The sequence below is a fragment of the Mustela nivalis genome (genome assembly GCF_964662115.1).
Source record: "Mustela nivalis genome assembly, chromosome: 3".
NCBI classification, from domain to species: domain Eukaryota; kingdom Metazoa; phylum Chordata; class Mammalia; order Carnivora; family Mustelidae; genus Mustela; species Mustela nivalis.
In genome coordinates this window covers 30,241,322-30,264,771 of record NC_139022.1, presented here as the reverse complement: position 1 = coordinate 30,264,771, position 23,450 = coordinate 30,241,322, and the positions used below count along the sequence as shown (strand labels likewise).

Genomic DNA, 23,450 nt, shown 5'->3' with positions numbered 1-23,450 from the left:
AACAATTGGGAGAAATTTGAATATGAACTGGCACATGATGGTCAGTTAATGTTGAATAGCTTAATGATGTCTGCAATTTTCACATGGGTGCTAAGCTGGGGATGCAAGTAAAAGAAAGAGAGAAATTCAGCAAAAATATTAACCAATGGTCGTATCTAGGTAGCGAGAACACGGTTGTTTGTTTGTGTATTTTATCAGTATTTTAACTATTCAACATATCTTCAGAATAAAAAGGTAGATGTTGTATGGGGGAGAATGACCAGACTGTTTTCCAGCAACACCTGAGTCCTTGTGAGAAGCTAAGACACCCTGAGAAGCCCCTCTAGGTGACAGGTTCCGTTCTAAATTTCTTTTGGACACCTGGAGAGACTTCTTAACCCCAGGGACATCTTTTCGCATCATTTGGTGGGGCCTGCGTCGGGGTATACGACAATGCCAGATACACAGCCAGCGCTCACTAACCGTAGTACCGTCCTCTGATCGTTACTTTTTCCCAAAAGTGAAAGTTACCCGATATAGTTAGAGGTTTTGCAGTGAAAAGAAAAGGGGGAAAAAGAAAAGAAAACCCATTCCCTGACCGGGAATCGAACCCGGGCCGCGGCGGTGAGAGCGCCGAATCCTAACCACTAGACCACCAGGGAAGATCTATTTGCACCTTCTCTGTTAAGCTAGACTAAATATATGGTATATGACACAAATTGAGGGCATAAACATGATTGGCTAAATTTTAGGTGCCTGAACTTCCTCCTCCTCCTAGTAGCAGTCCCTCCGCCCCGCAGATCTGGAAAGGCAGGTAACGGAGGGCTGCGGCGGCATTATATTCTGAGAATGGCTGCCCTCTATGAGAAAAAAAAAAAAAAAGAAATGAAATGAAAAGAAAAGAAAAAAGAAAGCGTCAGCAGCCACTGGATGATTTTGGGGTCCTTTAGGGGAAGGAAAAAAAGGTATGTGTCAGAAGTGGGATTCGAACCCACGCCTCTATTCAGAGACCAGAACACCCGCAGGGAAGGTGAGCACCTTGAGTCTGGCGCCTTAGACCACTCGGCCATCCTGACACCCGGAGCGAGGATTGGCTGTGCCAAACCCGCTTCCTGTGCGAGTAGCCGCCCCGCCCCCGCCCCGCCCCGCCCCCGCCGCGCGGGCTGACTCTCGCTCTCCCGCTTGCAGCTCGCCTAGAATTCCGAAGAGTGCGGGTCTGTGATGCACCCGGAACCGTCCAACCTTTGTCTCCCGCGCAGGGACTCGAACTAGCCAAAACAGAGGCAAGCGCAAAACCCTTGGAAAACTGAAAAGGTTGGTGATCACTGCGCAGGCGTCGGACCCAAACCCCTTGGAAAACCGAACGGGTTGGTGACCACTGCGCAGGCGTCGGACCCAAACCCCTTGGAAAACTAAACGGGCTGGGGACCACTGCGCAGGCGTCGGATTCAAACCTCTTGGAAAAACCAAAAGGGTTGGCGATCACTGCGCAGGCGTCGGACCCAATCCCCTCGAAAAACGGAAAGGGTTGGTGACCACTGCGCAGGCGTCGGACCCTGCGCAGGCGCCGGACCCTGCGCAGGCGCAGCCGTGCAGCGGCAAAGGCAAGGAGAAATACCGGCTCCTGCAGGGCGCGGCTACTTTCTGCGTCCAGACGCCTGGCTCCGCCGCTTGTCCCTGGCCTTCGCTGGTGAAATCCCGGCCAGTTAATCCAGGGAGAACACGTGAAAATATACTCGCCTCAGAGCAAGTGGCGAGTTTTCACTGTGATTCTGTATTTCTGCCTTCCTGTCCCTGCCCAGCCGTCCTTCAAGATCCGCCTCTCCTCTGCTAAGTCGCACACTCGTGGTTGGAGATAACGGAGAAACAGTGCTAAAGAAAACGATTATGCTAACTATTAAAAAAATATTCATTCGCGACACTTGTTGAAGTACAATAAAGAAGACTGCTTAAGGGCGGTGTAGGTGTAGGGACCACTGCAGTGGGGTCTTGCATTGGGGGCTGGGGGAGAGATTGGACTCCATTCGGAAGACAACAAAGAAAAGTGAAAAGTGAAATTTTGAAGTTTTGTAGCTAAGGAGCCAGATTTTGGGGGGGGGCGGTCAGTAGATGGAAAATTAGTAAGAGATAACATCAAAGGTAAGGGGGGGAATTCTATCTTAAACGGCCAGACAGGGTGTTAAGATACCACCTTGGGGGGTGGTCGAGGATGAGGAACCCCCATTAGATATCCAGGATGATCAGATATCAAGGATGGAGATTCCGGCTAACCTGATCCAGCAGGAATCTTGCTAAGACTGGACAGTGCAGAGACAGACAGGGAAGTCCAAAAGTCAGGCCTAGCCGGAAAATAATTTAGGGGGACGATTAACGAAAGAGTGCAAAAACAGCTAGTGTGTTTTCGCAACCAGTGGGAAGGCCCAGCTCCTCTGCTCCAGACCCTCACTGGTTCATTCATTCATTGAGCTCCAGACCCTCACTGGTTCATTCATTCATTGAGTATTGAGACTTCACTGAAAATACAGCAATGAGCAAACTCAGAAGCCCCCGCCCCAGAAAACTGACTGCTAGTGAGGGAAACAATCTGCACAATGAATACACGGGATGTGGGAACAAAAGTAGGGCAGTGAAGTGGCAATTCTATCTTTAGACTAGGATGATCAGTAAGGCCTGCTGAAGTGACATTTGCAAAAATAATTTTGAGAAGTAAAACACATGATTCTCATGCAATATGTGATCCACACATGACAAGATTTATTCAGTTTATTAATGAGGGACACAAATGGTGCTAAGACCAATTTGAAGGGAGCTTTGAAGATTTTTTTTTTTTTAATAATGAGTCAAAGGAATGTTGAAAAAAGATTGCTAACAGATGGAAGGGAGGTTAAGATCCCAAGGATCAGTAATAAACTATGGTGCTTAAAGTTGTGATTTCTACTTGGGTTTGGGTTTTTTGGGTTTTGTTTTTGTTTTTGTTTTTGTTTGTTTGTTTTTTACCAGAGAGAATTCAGGGGCATCTCTTGACAAATGTTACTTGTATTGCTTAAGTAGGAATCTCTGGCCTTGCTCTCAAACAGAAACCGTTTTGTATTGCTATCATTTTTCTCCAAGTTAACCTCTATACCTGCAAAATTATAAAATAGCCAAGTTAATCAAAGGTGCCCATGGAATCAGTTAATCCCCAAAAGGTCTGCCTACACAAGGCTAAGTACTCCACTCTTACGACACCTAGCATGCAAGAGGACAAGAACTGTACAGTAGTTAAGTAGTAATAACATTTTATTCAGGAACTGCTGTAGTAGGGAATATGAAATCTCATATAGAAATGGGCTCAATTCTAAATATAGCAAGGACAAGCCAGAATTTGTAGTCAAGGAGAGGGATGAGAGTCAGTGGATGAAAAATGATTGAGAAGAGAGAGTAGGGAGATTCTTGCTAACAGGATTTCTGCTAAAGGCAGGCCAGTCATGAGATACCACCTGGAGGATTGTGGGAGATGAGGTATATGATTAGATATGGAGAGCAATTAGATATCAAGGGGAAAGGATTCTGGATGAACTATCAGGATTATTGAAAGTACCCATTTATTATTATTATTAGGATTATTAAAGTTAGACTCCATAGCTCTGGGCAAACTAAGGCTCTCAGGCCCTAGGAAACTACTGGGTAGTTCCCTACCCAGTCTGGACAACTTGGCAGCTACCTTTTGCATCACAATGGCCTTGCAATAAGTGTGGATACAGCTCAGTCCCAGTGCCCACCTTATCCTGAACCACCCAATTCTAGGGACTCTTCAATGCCTGAGACTTATGGGCCTGAAGAAAATTATGCATCCTTGCAAATGTCATCTACAGAGACACCCAGATGGAGACCGTCTCTCTCCTCTTTCCTCCTCCATGGATCTGCCTATTCAGGACACCCTGATTTTTTCACCAGCCCTAGAGTAAAACTTCCACCCACTTCCGTAGAGTTCTACCCACTTCCATAGAGGAGAGCACAGTGAAGAAGGAAGATACAGTCCAGAGCAAGAAACAGAAGACCAGAACCATATTCTCTCGGATCCAGCTATATGTACTTAGTGACAGATCTCAGAGACAGAAATACCTGTTTCCAGCAGATGCAAGAACTTTCTAACTTTCTTAACTTTTGCTATAAGCAGGTGAAGACCTGGTTCCAGAACCAGAGAATGAAATGTAAGAGGCAGCAGGAAAACAACTGGCCAATGAATAGCAAAAGTGTGACTCAGAATAGCTCAGCAACTATAGAATACCTAGGCTTATATGCCTACTCCCAGGGATTCCTGATGAATGCTTTTGGGAACCTTCCAACATGGAGCAGCCAGACCTGGTATAACCCACATTGGAGCAATTAGACCTGGAAAAGCCAGTCTTGGAGCAACTGTTCCTGGAATAGTCAGACCCGGTGGCCCCAAGCCTGGAACAACCAGGCATGGAACAAACAGCTGTGGAGAGGAATCTCTGTAGCCCCAGATTCAATTCCAGCAAAGTTCTGTCAATGATTTGCGGTCCATCTTCAAAACTGCTGGGAAAAGCCATAGTGTAAAAGAGCAAACTGCCCAGGATTTTAGTACCCAGCAAATAATGGATTTTTTCCCCGAAGTACTCTGTGAGCATACAGCCTGGAGATGTGTGACAATGAGCATATTATTCAATCTCAGTTTGGGTAGTGGCTGTATTACTTCTTCTAGGATTTGTCTGTTAGGGTCCCATACCTTTGCCTTGATATTGTTTCTCTTTAAGCAGTTGAGGGGGCATGACTGGAGTCTAATCAAAGAGGTTTCAGTAGCATTAGCTGCTGTGGACAACATAACAAAAGATGTTTCTGGCAGTAGATAACTAGATATAATACTAATTTGAATATTTTTAGGTTCTAGAATCTAACCTCAAGAATAGGAAGTGATGGATCTCTGAATTCTACTCCTTAACTATATGTTAACTAACATAAATTAAAAACAAAAATAAAATAGGAAGTAAAAATACAGAGATGTGTGATGAAGGATTACCCGTATTTTCTAAGATTGAGAGGTTTTACTTTTTGACAACCTCAGGTGTTACAGTAAAGAGTTAAACTATGATACGCTTCTCTGATTTCTTCTGCCCCTTGTGCTGTTTTACTACAACTCCTAATTTGTTCCTTATTCTACTATTTATAGAAAGAGGTTTTGTATTTTATTTAAGATTTTACTTATTTGTTTGAAAGAGGGGGAGAGTGTGAGAGAGAGCATGAGCAGGGGGTAGAAGCAGAGGGAGAGGCAGGCTCCCTGCCAAGAAGGGAGGAGAGAGCAAGGAGCAGGGAGCCAGATCCAGGGCCCTATCCAGGGCCCCATCCCTGGACCTGATCCCTGGACTGGATCCCTGGATCCCGGGATTATGACCTAAACTGAAGGCTTCGATGTCTTTTTACTACATCTGTATCTTTGGGGTAAATACCACTTTACCTTAAAAAAAAAAAAAGTGCAAGGATGAACTTGGAAACCCAAGGTTGAGGCCTCGTTGGAAAAAGGGCTCAAAGAGTTATTGGACCAAAGTGTGCCTGCTCTCCAGTGAGTTACAGACAGAGATTACACCAGGTGGAGTTGCCTTACAAGGCCATCTTTATTTGTATAAATAAGGAGATGACAGGGAGTAATTTCCAAAGGTGTGTCTCCGCAAAGGAGGAAACTCTGGATCTTTTAGGGTGCAGGATGAATATTCAGAAAGGGATTTTAACAATATAATGAGGCTGAAGTCACTATTGGTCACTCCTGGCACTTTCTGATTCATCTGGGCAGGCTTTTCCTCAAATATTTCTTTTTCTGTTCTAGTAGTTTGTTAGCTTGTTTCTAAAAGTTAAGACTAACAGCTACACAGAAGCTTCTAGGAGTTGTTTCTACAAGAAAGATTGACAGTTACACAGAAGCGTCTACTAGAAATTTCCTGAGTTCAGGGCGTCAGGCCAGTGATAAGAGGAGCCTAAGTAAAGTTGAGGCAGGGAGAATGTTTGTCACTATCTGTGTTGTCTATTTACAACTTTTGGATAATCGTTTCTTTTTTTTTTTTTTTTAAAGATTTTATTTATTTATTTGACAGACAGAGATCACAAGTAGGCAGAGAGGCAGGCAGAGAGAGAGGAGGAAGCAGGCTACCCGCTGAGCAGAGAGCCCGATGCGGGGCTCGATCCCATGACCCTGGGATCATGACCTGAGCTGAAGGCAGAGGCTTTAACCCACTGAGCCACCCAGGCGCCCCGGATAATCGTTTCTTACCACATTGTGCTCCTGACTGAAGGGAGGACATGAGCATTTGGAGATGGTGTTTTCTATACTGTTAGTGATAATATTCAAGTTCTCTGGTAGCTTACTTGGTCTTCGTGACCTTTTGGCCAGCTTGACCCCACTTCACGGTCTCCCATGTGCCCCAGTGAGCTAGCTTCCTTTCCTCAGCTTGCTTGGTCTGCCTTCACCCCCACTGCCATGCCCAGAGAAGGCCCTACTCTACCTAAGACCCTGGAGGCAGCAGAGAAGAAAACAAAGTATCTGTTCTTAAGAAGCTTATATTCCAGTGAGAAAGACCCAGAATAAACAAAATTATTATATGTTGGGAGTGATAAGTATTGTGACAAAAAATAAAGCAGAGAAAGAAAGGTAGAGAGAGGCAGGTGATGAGAAAGACCTCTCAGGAAGTGCCTTTTGAGCAGAAATTTGTGGAGTCAGGGAGCAACCAGGTAAAGTATCTGGGGACAGAGGGCTTCAGGTAGAGGGAAGAGAAAATACAAAGGCCAAAAAAGAAAGCCAAAAAACAGTATGGTTGAAACTGAGTGAGAGGGACTGATGCCAGTCTGTGCAAGACACGGAGTGAAGAGGACAGCTTTGAGCTGAGGTGTGGTAAGGTATGGTCTGCTGTCCCAGGATGTCCTGGCTGTCATGTGGCGATTAGACACTAGAGTGCAAGAGTGAAGCAGAGATAGCAACTGACAGGCTACTAAAAGGTCCTCTGACTAAACTAGGTGGCAGCAAGCCAAGCAGTGAGAGAGAGTTGAATTCTGGATATAGCTGGGAGTCATTGTTGCCAACACAAATGAACAAACCTTGTAGGATTTAAAAAACAACAACAACAAAAACAAAACAAAAACAAACAAACAAACAAAACAGGGAAGAGGGATGCCTGGGTGGCTCAGTTGGTTAAGCATCTGCCTTCAGCTCACGTTATGATCACAGGGTCCTCAAGTCCAGTCCCACATCGGGCTCCTTGCTCAGCAGAGCTCCTCCCTCTGCCCATTGCTCCCCCTGCTTTTGCTCTCTCTCTCTCTCTCTCTGACAAATAAATAAAACCTTAAAAAAAAAAAAAAAGGAAGAGACGTTTATTTGAGCCCAAGGACTCAAATTGTATCCAAGGACAGCAACTTAGTATACATAATCATCACAAAGAAGGGAGTACTCTGGGAAAAAACATTTGAGGCAGGGCTACATATGTTTTCACACAAGTTACAAATCAAGAATATGATCCAGTAGGAGGATCCTGAGCTCAGCACATCCCATGTTTGACACTAAGTCAATATCCAAGTCAATAAAGTAGGAAGTGATCCAAAGACTGACAGAACAAACTCCACCACTAAATACAGTGAAGAAGCTGCATCTCATAGGTTAGGAAGGTCAGAAAGGTGGAGGAAGACTGCCCCAAGGATGACATACATGGAGAGGGCAGAGAAATGGTCTTTCCCATCCTGAGCTCAGAGGGGTAATACAAAACCACATAACATTTGTCTTTAAAAACCAGAGGGACTGAAATCCATGAGTTTGTAAAAACAGTTGGGACTTGGAGTCTGGAACTTAAAAAATATGCTGACTCACCACAGGGTTGGCCAGGAGTGTGAGTGATAGCTGGGTTGCATCCCTTCAAGAGACAGGAGTCCACGTGGAAGGCAACATGAAAATGGCAGTTCACACAATGCCGGGGGGGGGGGGGGCAAATGGGAGACAGACCTATTTGTAATGATTTTGGAACATGTTACAGGACTTCTCTGAAAACAAGGGAGCTGGCAGGTGCCATTTTCCACCCCCATCCCCCACTATAAATACAAGGACTCTGTGGAAAGATTTAACAGAACTATGTAGTGTCGGGGACTGCCTCTGGCCTGGAAAGTCCCCGCCATTACAAGATGGCGCTTGGCTCACTGCCAGCAGAATACGCTGCAAGTAAACAACGAACTTTCTGGTGAAGCCCACCTAAAAGAGGACATAGTCATTGGCTGTTTCAAATTTAATCAGCATAGTAACAAGACTCTCATTGGCTCTCCCCATTGCTTGGCCCCTTATTGGTCACCCTGCTGCATATAAGCTAAGGAAGTTGACCAAATAAACGGGATGAAGCATTAAATAAACGGGGAATGAAGCATTAACACCGAAGCAGGCTTCTTGTCATCCTTGCGGGTCAAGGGCGATAATGTAGAACATTCCATCCTAAAAGAGCAAAAATGAACTTTGGGACTTCACCAAAATAAAAAGCTTTTGCACAGCAAAGGAAACATCACAAAAACTAAGAGGCAACCCACGGAATGGGAGAAGATATTTGCAAATGATGTTACAGATAAAGGGCTGATATCAAGATGTATAAAGAAATTATCAAACTCAATACCCACAAAACAAATGATCCAGTCCAGAAATGGGCAGAAGACATGAATAGGCACTTCTCCAAAGAAGACATATAAATGGCTAACAGACACATGAAAAAACACTCCACATCACTTGTCATCATGGAAATCCAAATCAAAACCACAATGAGATACCAACTTCTACCAGTCAAAATGGCGAAAATTAACAAGACAAGAAACAACAAATGTTGGTGAGGCTGTGGAGAAAGGGGAACTCTCTTACACTATTGGTAGTAAGAGTGGCTGCAAGCTAGTGCAGCCATTCTGGAAAACAGTATGGAAGTTCCTCAAGACTTTAAAAATAGAGCTACCCAACGACCCAGCAACTGCACTACTGGGTATTTAGCCCAAAGATACAGATGTAGAAAAAGAAGGGGCACATGCACCCCAATGTTCATAGCAGCAATGTCCACAATAGCCAAACGGTGGAAGGAGCCCAGATGTTCTTCAACAGATGTAAGGATAAAGAAGATGTGGTTCATATATGCAATGGAATATTACTCAGCCATCAGAAAGGATAAATACCCATCATTTGCATCGACATGGATGGAACTGGAAGGGATTATATTAAGTGAAATAAGTCAAGCAGAGAAAGACAATTATTATATAGTTTCAGTCATATGTGGAATATAGGAAATAGCACTCTGTATCATAGAGGAAGGGAGGGAAAACTGAATGGGAAGAAATCAGCAAGTGAGACAAACCCTGAAAGGCTCTTAACTCCAGGAAACAAACTGAGGGTTTCAGAGGGAAGGCGGGTGAGGGGATGGGGTAACTGAGATATGGGCATTAAAGAGGGCATGTGATATGATGAGCACTGGGTGTTATGCACAACTAATGAATCATTGAACACTACATCAAAAGCTAGTAATGGCTAATTGCATATCTAGAAACTAAACTAAACAAAACTAAAATGTCTATACTTTTCAAAGCAATCTATACATTTAAGGCAATCCCTATCAAAATACCAGGAGCATTTTTCACATAGCTAGAACAAACAATCCTAAAATTTGTACGGAACCACAAAAGTCCCCAAATAACAAAGCAATCTCAAAAAAGGAAACCAAAGCTGGATGCATGAGGATTCTGAATTCAAGCTGTATTACAAAAATGTAGTCTCAAAACAGAATGGTACTGGCTGCAAAATGGACACATTGATCAATGGAAGAGAATAGACAGCTCAGAAATGGACCCAAAACTATATGATCAACTAATCTTTGACAAAGGAGGAAAGTATATCTGATGGAAAAAAGACAGTCTCTTCAACAAATGGTGCTGGGAAAATTGGACAGCCACATGCAGAAGAATGAAACTGGATCACTTTTTTACACTATATGCAAAAATAAGCTCAAAATGGATGGAAGACCTAAATGTGAGACAGGAAACCCCCAGAATCTTAGAGAAGAACACTGGGAACACTCCCTTTGACCTAGGCAGTAGGTTCTTAATAGACACATCTTCAGAGGCAAGAGAAACAAAAGCAAAAATGAACTGTTGGGACTTTATCAATAAAAAGCTTCTGCACAGTGGAAGAAACAAGTAACAAAACTAAAAGACAGCCTATGGAATGGGAGGAGATAATTGCAAATGATAAATCTGATAAAGGGTTACTGTCCAAAATATATAAAGAACTTATTAAACTAAACACCCCCCAAAACAAATAATCCACTTAAATAATAGGGTGGAAGACATATTCATGTCTATTCAGACATTTTTTTCCAAAGAAAACAAGAAAAAAAGGAGGAAAAACAGACTCCTTTTTTTTTTTTTTTAAAGTTACTTGTTTATTTGAGAAAGCACACACGAGCAAGGGGGGTGAGGGCAGGTCAGGGTGCGGGCTCAATCCTAGGACCCTGAGATCATGACCAGAGCCACCCAGGCGCCAGAAAGCTAACTCTTAACTATACAGAACTAACTAAGGGTTGCTCGAGGGTAGTTGGGTGTGGGAGATGGGTGAAATAAGTGATGGTTATGAAGCAGGGCACAGGTTGTGATGAGCACTGTGTGTTATATGTGAGAAATCACTAAATCCCACACCTGAAACCAATATTACTCTGTATGTTAACTAACTGCAAGTTAAAAAAAACTTAGAAGAAAAAAAAAAATCCATGGGACAAGTAGATCAATCAAGAAAAGATCCAAGAGAATATTTGATCTTGGTTCCAATCCATGGGGACAGAGTATTTTGGTGGTACAGTGGTGGAGGGTCCAGCAAAGGAAAGGAGGAGCAAATGAGGAAGGTAGAAAACCAGGAAAAGTGTGAAGTTCCAGAAGCCATTGGGGTTTGGGGCAGAGGAGTATGGAAGGAAACATCTGCATTGTGGAGAGGCCGCCCCAAGTGACTTTGAGAACCATTCCAACGGCTTGATGGGGAGGAACTCCCCCCAGAGTCATCTGAAGAGAGAATGGGAAGTGAAAAAGAGTCCGCAGTGAATCTGGGCCACTTTTCAGAAGACTTTTGATGCCCCAGAGGGAAGGGTCCGTAGCTGGATGGGCCCTTCGGTTCTAGAGTGGCGTCTAGGCGGTTTTCAGGGTGGCTGATTCTGTGGCACGTGTTTGCATGTTGGTGGCAACTAAGAGGGAGAAATTGTTGGTGAGGTACAAAACAGGAACAGCTGTGGAGGCGACATCCCTGAGCCGGCTGGAGGGGCTGGGGCTGGCACCCAGGGGCAGGACCTGGCTCTATACATTTCCCGCATCAAGAGCAGATACTCGGGACAGAAGCCACCTCCGCAGCAAGCTGGAGCCATCCCTGCGGGAACTACGCCTCCCGGCAGGCAGTGCGCGTCGTGGCCAATGCGCAGGCGCATGCCACGGCATTGGCTCGTCCCTTCCCAGCCGCCCCGGCCCCAGTTCCCGGCTGCAGCCACCGACGCGGAGGGGGACGGGTTCCTCTTAAAAGAGAAACGGCGGCGGTGCGCGCGAGGTGGGCCCTCGTTCTCCCTTGGCTCTCCAGGCCTGCGAGCGAGGCGGGGGAGGCGCAGGCGCAGTTAGGCTGAGGGCGGGTGAGGGCTCGCAGGTAAGGCCAGGTGGGGGTGGACCGCGGAGGGCGCTCTCGGTGGCCTGGGCGCTGCCTTCGGAATCGGCGTGTCCTAACAGCGAGCGTTAAGTGGGGCGGCCCGAGCCGGGGTGGGGACGCCGTCCAGACCCGGTCCCAGCCACGGTCGCCCCGCCACGAAGAGCGCCCCCCCGGCGGCGCCAGCTCCGTCCCCCGCCCGCCAGTAAAGGCCCGTGCTCTCCTCAGGGGAAACTGCCCCTGCCCCCTGAGCAACCCCAGTTGAAAGTCCTCCGAGGCCCTCAGCCCCGTGCCAGCGCTTCGGCGTCTCAGGTCCGGCCATTGTTCGGCCTCGACCCCGTCTCGCTGCCGCCCGCCGCCCGGCGGTCCACGCGCCGTAACGTCAGCCGGGGCGGTGAGGGCGCCGGGGCCGCGGACGCCGCCGGAATGACTCGATCCGGCTCCCAGGTGGCCGACGAGCCAACCGCGGCCCCCGCGGCAGGCGGAGCCGGGGCCTCGGGCCCGCCCACACGCGCGTCTCCTCCGCCCCGTAGGTCCCGGTGCCCATGGCTTCCTCGCCGGTGGACGCGTCCCGCAGGCGGCAGGAGAAGCGGCGGCAGCTGGACGCGCGCCGCAGCAAGTGCCGCATTCGCCTGGGCGGCCACATGGAGCAGTGGTGCCTCCTCAAGGAGCGGCTGGGCTTCTCCCTGCACTCGCAACTCGCTAAGTTCCTGTTGGACCGGTTAGGGGCCGGCTCGGGCCTGCGGGGGAGGGCACCCAGGTCGCCACGCCCAGTCCCCTCCCCTGGTCCGGGGCCTACCCTCTGCTTCTCCCCACCTGCACGGGCCTCGGTTTGGCCGAACGGCCTGTGCGATTGGTGGCTTCTGTGGGTCCCTTGCCGTCCTCTTGGTCCCCGGCGAATAGGGCGCCCGAAAGTGTGTGCGTGCTGAGAGCTGAAGGCACCTGCTGGCTGGGATCCCTCCCTAAGCTGCCTGTCTTCTCCCCTCCGCCCCCTTCCCCTCGCAGGTACACTTCTTCAGGCTGTGTGCTCTGTGCAGGTAGGGCGGAGATCACTAGAGGTAGGGGGTCTGGAGCCAGGGAGGGGAGAGGGGCAACAGGACCCAGAAGCAGCCTTAGGAAGGACTGGAGCAGAGGGGACCCTGAGTGAGTTTGGGAAAAGGTGGGGGAGTTGGGGAGCCCAGGGTAGTTTGAGGGGGGCAGCCTGCGGAGAAGACAGCAACGTCTCAGGACCTTGGGGATTCTGGGCTCTGAAGAATGGTTAACTGAACTAGGGACTGGCCTTGCCCAGGGCGTTGGGGGACAGGGCTGTGAGGGCGTGTCCGAGGGTGAGAGTGGGAGGCTTCCCAGCTTGCCCTGACTGTTGCCTTCACCACTTCAGGTCCTGAGCCTTTGCCTCCCAAGGGTCTGCAGTATCTGGTGCTCTTGTCCCATGCCCACAGCCGAGAGTGCAGCCTGGTGCCAGGCCTTCGGGGGCCCGGGGGCCAAGATGGGGGGCTTGTGTGGGAGTGCTCTGCAGGCCACACCTTCTCCTGGGGCCCCTCTTCAGGCTCCCTATCTCCAGAGGAGCCCAAGCCAGCTTCCTGTCCAAATACTGCCCGGAGAAGCTGGTGTCTGGAGGCCAGGAGCGGCCAGGAGCCTGCAGGTAGGCTTCAGGACAAGAAGAGTTATGAAGAAAAGCGAGGGAGAATGGTTCCCATCTCTGTGGCTTAGAGCCCCATTTTCTAAAAATGATCCTTTCTCAGTGGAGAAACTAGGCTGACAAGTCTATCCTCAAATATATTTTTAAGTATAAAAAGCAAAATACAGAATAAGATTTATGTTGTGTTACCATTGGTGGAAAAATAAGAGGAGAATGAATATATGTATATTATGAATGTATATAAAATTTCTCTGGAAGGGCATGTAGGAAGCCAGGTTTTCTGTGGGAAGAACTAGGTGATTGGGGGACAATATCAGAAAAGAGATTTTTCAAAGTGTATCTTTTTATACTTTTATTTTTTGAACCATGTGAATGCATCATCTTCAAAGAAAATACCCCTTCCGATCCCTGTAGCCTCTGCACCCTTCTCCTTCCCAAGAGTCCTCCCACCACTTCAAACCTTAGAAATGTATGTGTCCTCATGCCCCCAGCCCAGAGTTCCTTCCCCTCTAACCCTACCTTTGTCAACAGGTTTGGCAGCTGAGCATGATGAGAGGACTCCAGAGGCCAAGCTGCCCAGGTGAGGTGGGGGTGGGGGGGCAGTCGGTGAGGGGTGGTGGGAGGGAAAGGCTAGACTTGGGTGAATTTCAAGGGTGAGTGAGCAGAGCCTGAGGCTTCCCTTTCTTGGTCCAGCAGGGAAGTGAGACCCCTACTGGAGACCTTCCCAACCCCAGGAGAAGACGGGGAGGAGGAAGATGAGGATGAAGAGGAGATGCTCAGTGATGCCAGCCCATGGACCTACAGCTCCTCCCCAGACGAGCAAGTTGGGGCTGTGGAAAGATGTTGAACAGAGCAGCAGGGAGGGAACAGCTGGTCAGGGATCCCAGGCTTTCCAGACTCAAGGGAAAGGCTTATTGGTGGGGAAGGCAGAAAGAATTGGAGGCTCTGAATTGGGGAAAGGGGATGAAGGTAGGCTCAGAGGAAAATGAAAGATGAAAGTAGTTGTGAACATAGATCCTAGGGTAATGGTAGCATTGTTCTGAGATTGGGATCTTGGCAATTTAGGGGCTGGGGTTGGGTTGAAAGCTAGCTAAGAGCCCAGGGAGATAATGCCCTTCTTTTCCTTCTCTTTTCAGCAGTGATCCAGATGCCCCCAGAGTACTTCTTTCCCCTGTCACCCATGCACTTAAGGATGGGGAGACACCCCCGGCCCCAGCAGCTCCCCTCAATCCACTTGCTGTACCATCTTCATCAACATCCTCATCGGGTTCTGGAGCTCTTCTGCCTATGGAAGTTGGGGTACAGCCAGAACTCAGAGGGACCCCTCAAGCAGCCCAGCAGACTGAGCCCCTGGCCAGGTAACCTGATGGCTGAGACAGAGGGCAGGGGCATCCTGGGACATGGCCCTCCCTCGAGGCCCTCTGCTCCCTCTTTGCTGCCCATAGCCCTGGGAGTCAGGCCCAGTCTGCTCTGACCTTGGCCTGGGAGGAGGACACAACACAGATCGGCCCCAAAAGAATTAGGTAGGCCTCGGGGAGGGGGCCTTGGGGAGGGGAGTGAGAAGAGGGGGCTGAGGAGAGCCTGTGGGAGTCTTTATGCTCCTGCCTATATTTCCCCCCCAGGAAAGCTGCCAAAAGAGAGCTGCTGCCTTGTGACTTCCCTGGCTGTGGAAGGATCTTCTCCAACCGGCAGTATTTGAATGTGAGGACATGAGGGTCACAGACTGGGCTCTATGTGGCCTCAGAGGTATATGAGAAGGGCTTAAGGAAATGCGGAGGTGAAGGAGAAGCTGAAGAAGAAGCTCGGGGTGTGGGTGGATTTGGAGATAGGAAAAGAAGAGCTGGACCTGCAGAGCTCACCTAGAGTTAATCACTAAACAAACAGCTGTAGATAAGGAAGAAAACTAAGCGTCAGGTGCACAGCTGCTGCTTGTCACTGCTGGTTGTGTCTGCCCTCCAAGGGTCACATTGGGATGACAGTGGCATTCCTCAGGGTCTTGGAGTGCTAGCATCTTTCTAAGCAGTTGATGTGGATCATCAACTTCTGGTCTCCAAAACATCCCTAGGGAGTAGGTGCCAAGACTTTTCCTCCTACAGGTGAGGCAACTGAGGCACACTGAAAGCTAGTGCGTGGTTGCGCTGGGGTTCCAGAGTCCGCACTCAGCCACTGGGCCCTGCTGGTTGGAGTGGGTAGTTCTAGTGCCAGAGGACGAGAAGATGCAGCCTAACTGCAGGAGAGGTTTGAGGCACAAAGAGGGAAGGGCCACAGACCCACACCTAACCCAGAGCCCTCCCAGATGATGTCCTGAAACTGAGGGAGAGCCCAGACCAGAGGGATGGTGAAGCAATGGTGGATGGGATTTGGGAGAGGAAACGGGTACGTCAACCCCCTGTGATAGGAAAGCTCTGGGATAAGGACTTTAGTGGGGCCAGTCAAACATAGGAGGCTCTTGATGAAGAAGACTGAAGCAGCCTCAAGCAGCAGTTTAACTACGGGGAAGTGGGATTATAGAAAAGAGGACAGCCCATGCAGTTTATGGAGCCAGGATGTAAAATTCGGTCAGACAGGAGAACAATTTCCCAGACATACTCAGGGAGTTAAAGAACACGCTGCCCTTAAAGTGTTCCAGGTTGAGAGCATGCATATGTGTGTGTGTGTGTATATGTGTGTTTCCAAAGCAGATTTAGGAAAACGTCATATAATAAATACTCATGATGAGCTATTAATAAAGTAGGCAGTCTGGGCAACATTGTCGTACACTGATACTGAAGAAGGTAGTCATACCTATGTAGATTGTGTTCTCATTCCCAGCAGACAGCAACTTCATGATTAGGGAACCAAGAGCTTCACCAGAATGGCCCTTTGTTCAGAGAACTGGGCTTTGTAAGGAGGGTTGTGGCAGAAATGTGAGATAATGCAAGTCAAGGATGGGATAGGATAAGGGCAGTGTTTAGTGTCAGGATGGGATGGGGTGCTCGCAGTCGGATGAGGACTGGCCAGGATGATGGGAGCTGGTGGTGACAGAACTATTGGGGAAAGGGGGCGGGCAGAGGAGCCAGCCTGCTGGGCCAGCTCTCGTGGCCTCCCTGACATTACCTGTTTCCTTTCCTAGCACCACAAGAAGTACCAGCACATCCACCAGAAGTCCTTTTCCTGCCCAGAGCCAGCCTGTGGGAAGTCCTTCAACTTTAAGAAACACTTGAAGGAGCATGTTAAACTGCACAGTGGTGAGTGGTAGAAATGCCTCCTCATTTTCTTCCTGTGGGTGCTGTCCCCTGCCCTTATGGGTCCCTTCACTTTCCTGTGGGGCCTGTCACCTCCTATCTGCATGTCCCATCACCCCTCCATGGGATGACTCTCATACTCAGTTCTCTGTGTGGTGAGCACCCACCTGCCTGAGATTGTTCTAGGTGCTGAGATACAAAAGTGAACAAAGAAGGAAATCCTTACTTCATAAGATGTCCACTCTAGTGATAAGAGGGCTACAAAGAGATGTAAAAGCCCGGAAGGCGAAGGAGAGCACAAGGGAGGAGTCTCTCTGGTAGAAAGGGAAGATGCTTTGAGCAAAGACCTAAGTGAAAGGAGAAATTGAGGCTTGTCCATGTCTATGGGCAGCACTAGGAAGGCCCTGACCTGGCTTCTGTTTGGTGTGTTCCGGAAAGGGAGAGGAGGCCAGGAAGTTAGAAAGGAAGGAAAAGAGATCAGACAGGTGGTTGGGGTCTCCAAGGCTACCATCAGCATGGCTTGGCTTCTGGCCAAACGAGATAAGGTCGTGTATGGTAGAAGGACACAATTGACTTTAAGAGGAGCAAAGTGACTGCCATGTGGAGAAATGGGACTGTAGGAACACACAGTGCACAGTGACAGCAGGTTCAGTTGGGTTGGTAGGGGGATGTGGCTGGAGGCTGATGGGAGTGTGAAGGTAGAGCCCAATGGCCACTGTGAGAAGGACACACTGGCTACAGGTGGATTGGCAAGAGGGCATCAAGGCTGACTTGAAGGATTCCAGCCTGAGCAACTGGGCAGAGGTGATGAAATTTCCTGGAAATAAGGGAGAGGCAGGCTTTAGGAAAGGGACATTTTATTTGGGACATGCTAATTTAGACATCCCAGAAGATGTGAGTCTGGAGTTTAGAGATGATGGAGGAAAAATGTGTTCATCACAAGCAAGTGGGTGGTCTTTGGGGTTGAGGGTAGAGGGTACTTACATGGAGTGAGCTTAGGTAGAAGAGAGTTCTGAGCGGTGCAGGTGGGAAGGGCAGCTCCCAAGCACCTGATGAAGCAGATGAAAAGAACAGTATTTGAGGACCCAAGTGGAGAGAGTGTTCTGTGGGGTGGGGGGTAGGTTGTGCCAGTGCTACGAGACTAAGATGAGGACAGGCCACCGGATGTGGTGGTGGGACGCCACCTTTGACTAGATGACAAGGTAGTGTGTGACAAGGGAGGACAGCCAGAACGAAGTGAGTTCAAGGCAGGGAGCAGCTGGGGAAGTATAGGTAGCAAGTATGGGCCACTCTCTGGAGTGTTGCTGTGAAGACAAGTAGAGAAATGGGGTCTTAGCTGGAGGCTGTGAGTTTGCGGGTACAGAGATGGAAATGATCCCACTGAGAGAAAAGGCTTACTGATGTCTGGGTTTGAGGGGTAATGGGGGAACCTCTGGTCAGGGAGAAGTAGTGGGTCTCTGCACAGTTGGAGGGCGACTGCAGTGGGCGGAGAAAGGGATAGTCACGTATATGGGCAGAGGCGAACTGGTGGATGGATCAGGTCAGGGGACTATATTCTTTCTGGGTTCTCTTTCTCCCTGGTGACTTGAAGAATGAGACCACTGCTGAATGAGCTAGCAGAGAGAGGAGGTGGTATGGAAAATGGCCTTCTGGACTCTTGAGAGCGGCAGAGTGAACTGGCCATGAAATGCATGGGCCCTTGGGACTTGTGGTTGTGAATGAAAAGGAAAGACTGAGGCATAGGTGAATGGATTGTGGGTTGTGTTTCTGCTCCCCATACCACACCTGTGTATTCCTGGAACAGGCCAAGGGTTGTGTTTACCTTGATGCAACTAAGGTAGAGAGCAGCTAGTGAGTTCATAGTGTGAGCAAAGGAGGCTACAAAGATACCCCAAGAAAAGGGATCTGGTTAAGGAGTGTGGAGGGGGACAGTGGGAAGGCAACAGGCTGCTGGACTGGCAGCCTGCAGTCACAGGCTTATTGTAGCAGGACAAAGTAGAAGGCCGTTGCTGGAGCTGGGATGCTTGAAATGGAGATTTCAAGGAGGTGCAGTGCTCTGGGAGTGGTGGCTGAGAGTGGGGGGAGACCAGGTCAGTGCAGGTCCGGGAACAGAAATGTGGAGTGCTGGACGTGTAGAAGGCAAAGCAATAACATGAGTAATGGCTGAGGAGAGGGCCTGGGGCCGGAGGTTTGGGAAATGTGATGAAGTAATGGGGAAGAAGGCTGCAGGGGTACATGTGGGGTTATACACGTGGTGGTGAGACAGAGGTCTAAAGAATGCCCCAAGAAGCAGGGATACCTCCTGTAGAGCCTGCCCAGAGACTTGGGAGGTATAGGAGAAAAACCACAGCGGGACTGAGAGAAATGCTGGAGAAGCACAGAGGGCAGGTGGTCAGTGCTGGTAGAGAGGCAGGTTCAGGGAAAATGGAACAGATTGGCAGCTGACAGCCAAGGGGCACTGTTGGGGGCCTGAGGGGCGGTGCATAAGCTGGTTGATTGGAGCCAGTACTCCTGTGAGGGTTGGCAGGTGGGCTGGGCTGAGGAGGGGCCATGGCCTGGGGATGGTTGCTGGGGTGAGCCCTGTGAACCCGCAGACACCCGGGACTACATCTGTGAGTTCTGCGCCCGGTCTTTCCGCACCAGCAGCAACCTCGTCATCCACCGGCGCATCCACACTGGAGAGAAACCCCTGCAGTGAGTGTGCAGGGAGGAGGGTGGGAAGGTTGGGCTGCGGGTGGGCAAGCAAGACAGAGCTGAAGGAGGGGGAGCCCCTGGGGAAGTCACGATGGGCTGAAGCCCTGTCCTTCCCTCCGCTGTCCCTGGCTCAGGTGTGAGATCTGCGGGTTCACCTGCCGCCAGAAGGCTTCCCTGAACTGGCACCGGCGCAAGCACGCGGAGACAGCCGCTACTCTGCGCTTCCCCTGTGAGTTTTGTGGCAAGCGTTTTGAGAAGCCAGACAGCGTTGCAGCTCACTGCAGCAAAAGCCATCCAGCCCTGCTCCCAGCCCCACAAGAGTCACCCGGCCCATCGGAGCCCTGTCCCAGCATCTCAGCCTCTCTGATCCTGGGGTCTGGTGATGAGTCCAGGCCCTCTGTGGTTCCTCAGGCTCTGACCGTGCTCCCTCAGCAGTGAGCATTCCTGAGCTCTGAGGAACCAGACCTTGGAGACTGAAGAGGAGCAAGGAAGAGAAGTGCCAGGTGCCTGGTCCCCAGAAACTGGGTATCAGGGAGTTTAGGGTGGAGGCAGAAAAACAAGCCAGGCTTTTAGTCTTCCTAAAGGACAGAATAAACCCAGTATTTCACATGGACGTACGTGGGCAGAGTGACTATTTTGGCACCTGAAGTGCAGGAATCCTGATTTCTCTAGAAGCAGGCGCTACCAGAATATGCCTGAGTTTACCATGGGTGTGGGCTGTATGACTCTCTCTGCAGGCCCCTACCTCAAGGACCCAGCTTTCTTTCTCAGTTTGCTTTGGCACTTTGCAGTCCTTTTCTGTGGAGTGTCATACCTGTTCTTGCACTCAAGAAGGGTAGGCTGCGACATATGGAGAGCACTGGGTCATTTCAGTGACCCAGAGCACTGGGTCAATCCAGTGGATTAGCTGGAGCAGGAATGGAGGTATGTGAGCCTGAGCCACATTCGTACTCTGCATTGACCAAGAGAACCAAACATACATGCTTGAAGAGTCTTGCCTTCCAGTGTAAAATCAAGCGGGCGTTGCATGCAAGATCCCTGAGCTACCTTGGGAGGGGACATCTTAGAACTTCAGAAAGGCTTGGCTCTTGGATCACTCCTGAATTCTGCAAAGATGGTAGCCTCTGGTATGACAAAGGAGGCTCTTGGCTTCTGGAACACCCCGCAAAACACCAAGCTTTATTTTACCAGTCGTAAGCAAAACAACCACCGGCCAATTCCAGATTTTCTGCCCTGCACTATTGACTCTGTGGAGCTCCATTTGCCCATGGCTCCAGGCTTGATTTGGAAATAGTATTCTGATGCTCCCCTTGGCAGTACTCTGCTTTATAGACCCCACAGGGTCTTGGTCTAGGTCTGAAAGTTAATGTCCCCCCACCTAGCTGGAGAATATTGCCCTGAGAGGCACTTTGATGTGGATACCATTAGGTGTGCTCCATGGGACTGGTGGCTGCTCTGCTGAGGGCTCCTGCCCAGCTTCACTGTGGTTGGCCTTCTCTGCCAGGAAGCAGGCTGGTGGCTTCTGGCATAATGTCTTTCACTTCCCATCATCTCTCTGCCTACAAATTTCCCATCTCTGAGCCTAGGGAGAAAGCAGCAGAGACTCAAGTAGAACCAAGAGTCAAGAAGACCATAAGGTGGGTGGGTTGTCCCTGTGGCCACATCTGTGATCATTACCTGAGGAGCTAGAGGAGACTCGGGCTGGAAAAGGGGATGGGACAAGAGAAGTTCGAACCCAGGTGGGAAAGCAGAAAAGAAATCTTGGGGGGCACAACAGCAGCAGTGGGAATATACCCATACCTGGGCTCTTTCCTGTCTAGGAGGTTTTCCTGCTTCCCTACACCCCAGGGGGAGGACAGGAAGAGCTGACCAGGGAAGTAGATGTAGAGGCCCGGCCACAGTCCAGGTGAAGGGCTACCACGGAAGATGGGAAAAGGTGACAGCCGGCCGTGCTGTCTTTACACAAACCTCCCTGTGGCAGTGGCATCCGTACGTGCCCAGCCTACTACAGAAAAGCTTCTCAGCAAGTGTCCCTCAGCTGCGACACAAGAAGTCCGGCTTTTCCTTTTCTGCCCGCCCAGCGAGGATGAGTGCAGCTCCTTCGGTGGCTTGGGCGGCAGCGGCTCGAGCGCGCGTGTGCGCCCGCTGGTGCTGGGAGAGCGAGCGGCTGTGACTGAAACACTTGCCGCACTCGGCGCACTGTGCCGGCCGCTCGCCCAGGTGGGTCTTGCGGTGCAGCGCCAGCTTGGAGGCCACGCTGAAGGCCCTGCCGCACTCGGGGCACTTGTGGGGCTTGTGGCCGGCGTGGTTGCGCCGGTGCACGTTGAAGTTGGAAACGCATGTGAAGCGTTTGCCGCACAGCTCACAGCGGTAGGGCTTCTCGCCGGTGTGCGTGCGCCGGTGCTTGGTGAGGTCAGAGCGGTCACTGAAGCGGCGGCCGCACTCGGTGCATGGGAAGGGCCTCTCGCCGGTGTGGATGCGCTGGTGCACCACCAGGTCTGAGCGCTGCCCAAAGCCCTTGCCGCACGTGGTGCATGCGTGCGGCCGCTCTCCCTGATGGCTGCGCCTGTGGCGCAGAAGGGTGGAACTTTCCCTGAAGCGGCGCCCGCAGTCCCCGCATGTGTATGGCTTCTCCCCCGTGTGCGTCCGCTGGTGGCGCACTAGCGTGGCGCTCTCCAAGAATCCCTTCCCACACTCCGGGCACTTGAAGGGCTTCTCACCTGAGTGCGTTTGTAGGTGTCGTGTTAGCGTGGAGCTCTTGCCGAAGCTCTTCCCGCACACACTGCACTGGTGCACACCCGGCGCGTGCGGCTTAGGAGCTGGACGCTGGCTCGCGTGGACGCGAGTGTGGCTCTGCAGCCCTGCAGAGCTGCGGAAGGCCCGTGGGCACTGTGCGCAGCGGTGGAGGGGGTCGAGAGGCGCGATGGCTGTCCCCCACGGGTGTGCCCGCGCCTGGTGGAAGCGGAGCGCACTCTGACGGAAGGCACGCGCACACAGGGGGCAGCGGCAGGGCCGCTCAGGGGGGTGCCGGCGGCGCCGGTGCAGCAGCAGAGCTGAGAGGTGTGGAAAGCTGCGGCCGCATGTGCGGCAGCGGCAGGAGCGGCCGCGCTGTCTGTGTGTGCTCTGGTGCAGGTCCAGGCGGCCACTATGATGGAAGCTCTGGCCGCATTCATTGCAGATGTAGAGTGTCTGGCCAGCATGCACGCGACGGTGTGCGCGGAGGTCAGTGGCCAGTGCATAGCGCTCCCCGCAGTCGAGGCAGCGGTAGTGGCTGTTGCCGCCATGGGCACACTCGTGGCGCAGCAGCACCGAACTGTAGCTGAAGCTCTTGCCACACTCGCTGCACACGTAAGGCCTTCCTGCTGCCGCCGTGGCCACCGCCACCGCCTCTGATGCAGCGAACATGGTGAAGGCTAGGCTGGGGTGCCCTCAGGACGCAGGCTGGGGGCCAGGCTGGCAGGGACGTGTGCCACTCCCACGCCGGGGTCCACAGACTCAAACTGCATGTTATTTTCAGTTTCCTGAAGGCCTACAAAGGGAGTAGCAGAGGGAAGAAGGGGAGGCCTGGAAAACTGGCCTGCAGATGTCAGCTTCCTTCATTGTGGGCAGGCTCTGCAGCTTTTTCTAAGGTGGGCTGCAGCTAGGTTCACCCTTCACCCTTTACCCTACAGGGAGAGAGTGACTGTAAGCCACAGTAACAGCTGCAACAGCTACACCTTGGGGAAATGGAGAGGCAAGCACAGGGCCCCTATTTCTTGTAACTTCCTCAGCTAGATCATCTCCTAGATTCCACTCTCCAAGAGGAGGCAAAGCCATAGGACTCCTAGAAGTATTGGGGGGTGGTCCTCATGCCATCAGGAAGGGCAAGAGGGATTCAGAGAGGGAGTTTCCTTACAAAACTCTGCTTGGCAGGGAATGAGGAGTATCCAGCAGCCTGTTTTCTGTCCTTAGATCAGAGGTCTTGGCCTGGACATGCACTAGAAAACAACAAGGAGGGAGAGGCAATGAGAGGGCCCCTGGGCCTCAACTACATCAACACCTTCTTCTGAGACCTTGATTTCTAAAGTCACCAATGTGAACCCAGCCAAATCTGGGCTGGAAGGACAAGGAAGGCAATGAGATAAAGCATAAACCTATAGAAAAGTAGCAGTTTGGACAAAAATCTCAGAAAGGGCTGGGGCCTGGGCAAGGGATGGTTATCCAAGAAATGGCAAAGTATTGCCTTGGCTTTGGACAGTAGCTGATAATC

The 23,450-nt window shown here is 50.5% G+C and overlaps 2 protein-coding genes and 1 pseudogene across 21 annotated transcripts; 2 read left to right on the top strand and 1 right to left on the bottom strand.

Annotated features, from left to right (window-relative positions):
• The first annotated feature begins 3,007 nt into the window (after window positions 1-3,007).
• On the top strand, window positions 3,008-5,066 carry LOC309861054 (homeobox protein NANOG pseudogene; annotated as a pseudogene). The gene has a single exon. The product of its transcript is annotated as a homeobox protein NANOG pseudogene (transcript).
• A 6,272-nt stretch (window positions 5,067-11,338) lies between these two features.
• Window positions 11,339-19,814, top strand: ZNF692 (zinc finger protein 692). Of its 19 annotated transcripts, none has more exons than XM_082723472.1 (12): window positions 11,450-11,554; window positions 12,178-12,365; window positions 12,650-12,681; window positions 13,023-13,286; window positions 13,815-13,863; window positions 13,977-14,102; window positions 14,423-14,641; window positions 14,729-14,806; window positions 14,906-14,984; window positions 16,396-16,510; window positions 19,102-19,201; window positions 19,336-19,814. In XM_082723472.1, exons 2-12 carry the CDS (start codon window positions 12,190-12,192, stop codon window positions 19,637-19,639), a joined length of 1,542 nt encoding a protein of 513 aa, XP_082579598.1. In that variant the 5' UTR covers window positions 11,450-11,554; window positions 12,178-12,189; the 3' UTR covers window positions 19,640-19,814. The 19 variants fall into 19 exon arrangements, with proteins under 19 accessions (XP_082579591.1, XP_082579590.1, XP_082579589.1 ...); XM_082723458.1 differs by having other exon boundaries at window positions 14,420-14,641; XM_082723462.1 differs by having other exon boundaries at window positions 11,466-11,554; window positions 13,191-13,286; window positions 14,420-14,641.
• Window positions 19,815-20,361: 547 nt separating this feature from the next.
• On the bottom strand, window positions 20,362-22,606 carry ZNF672 (zinc finger protein 672; the record flags this gene model as incomplete). Its single annotated transcript, XM_082723477.1, has 1 exon — window positions 20,362-22,606. The coding sequence occupies one exon, from the start codon at window positions 22,604-22,606 to the stop codon at window positions 21,236-21,238; it is 1,371 nt and encodes a 456-aa protein (XP_082579603.1). The 3' UTR covers window positions 20,362-21,235.
• Between the last annotated feature and the right edge of the window lie 844 nt (window positions 22,607-23,450).

What these genes read in the sequence shown, in the direction of transcription:
- ZNF692 (XM_082723458.1), top strand. Translation starts at nt 12,190, where the DNA reads ATGGCTTCCTCGCCGGTGGACGCGTCCCGCAGGCGGCAGGAGAAGCGG. An exon ending in GCTAAGTTCCTGTTGGACCG is followed by an intron (nt 12,366 to 12,649) that starts GTTAGGGGCCGG and finishes TTCCCCTCGCAG; the next exon opens with GTACACTTCTTCAGGCTGTG. An exon ending in GCATGTTAAACTGCACAGTG is followed by an intron (nt 16,511 to 19,101) that starts GTGAGTGGTAGA and finishes GTGAACCCGCAG; the next exon opens with ACACCCGGGACTACATCTGT.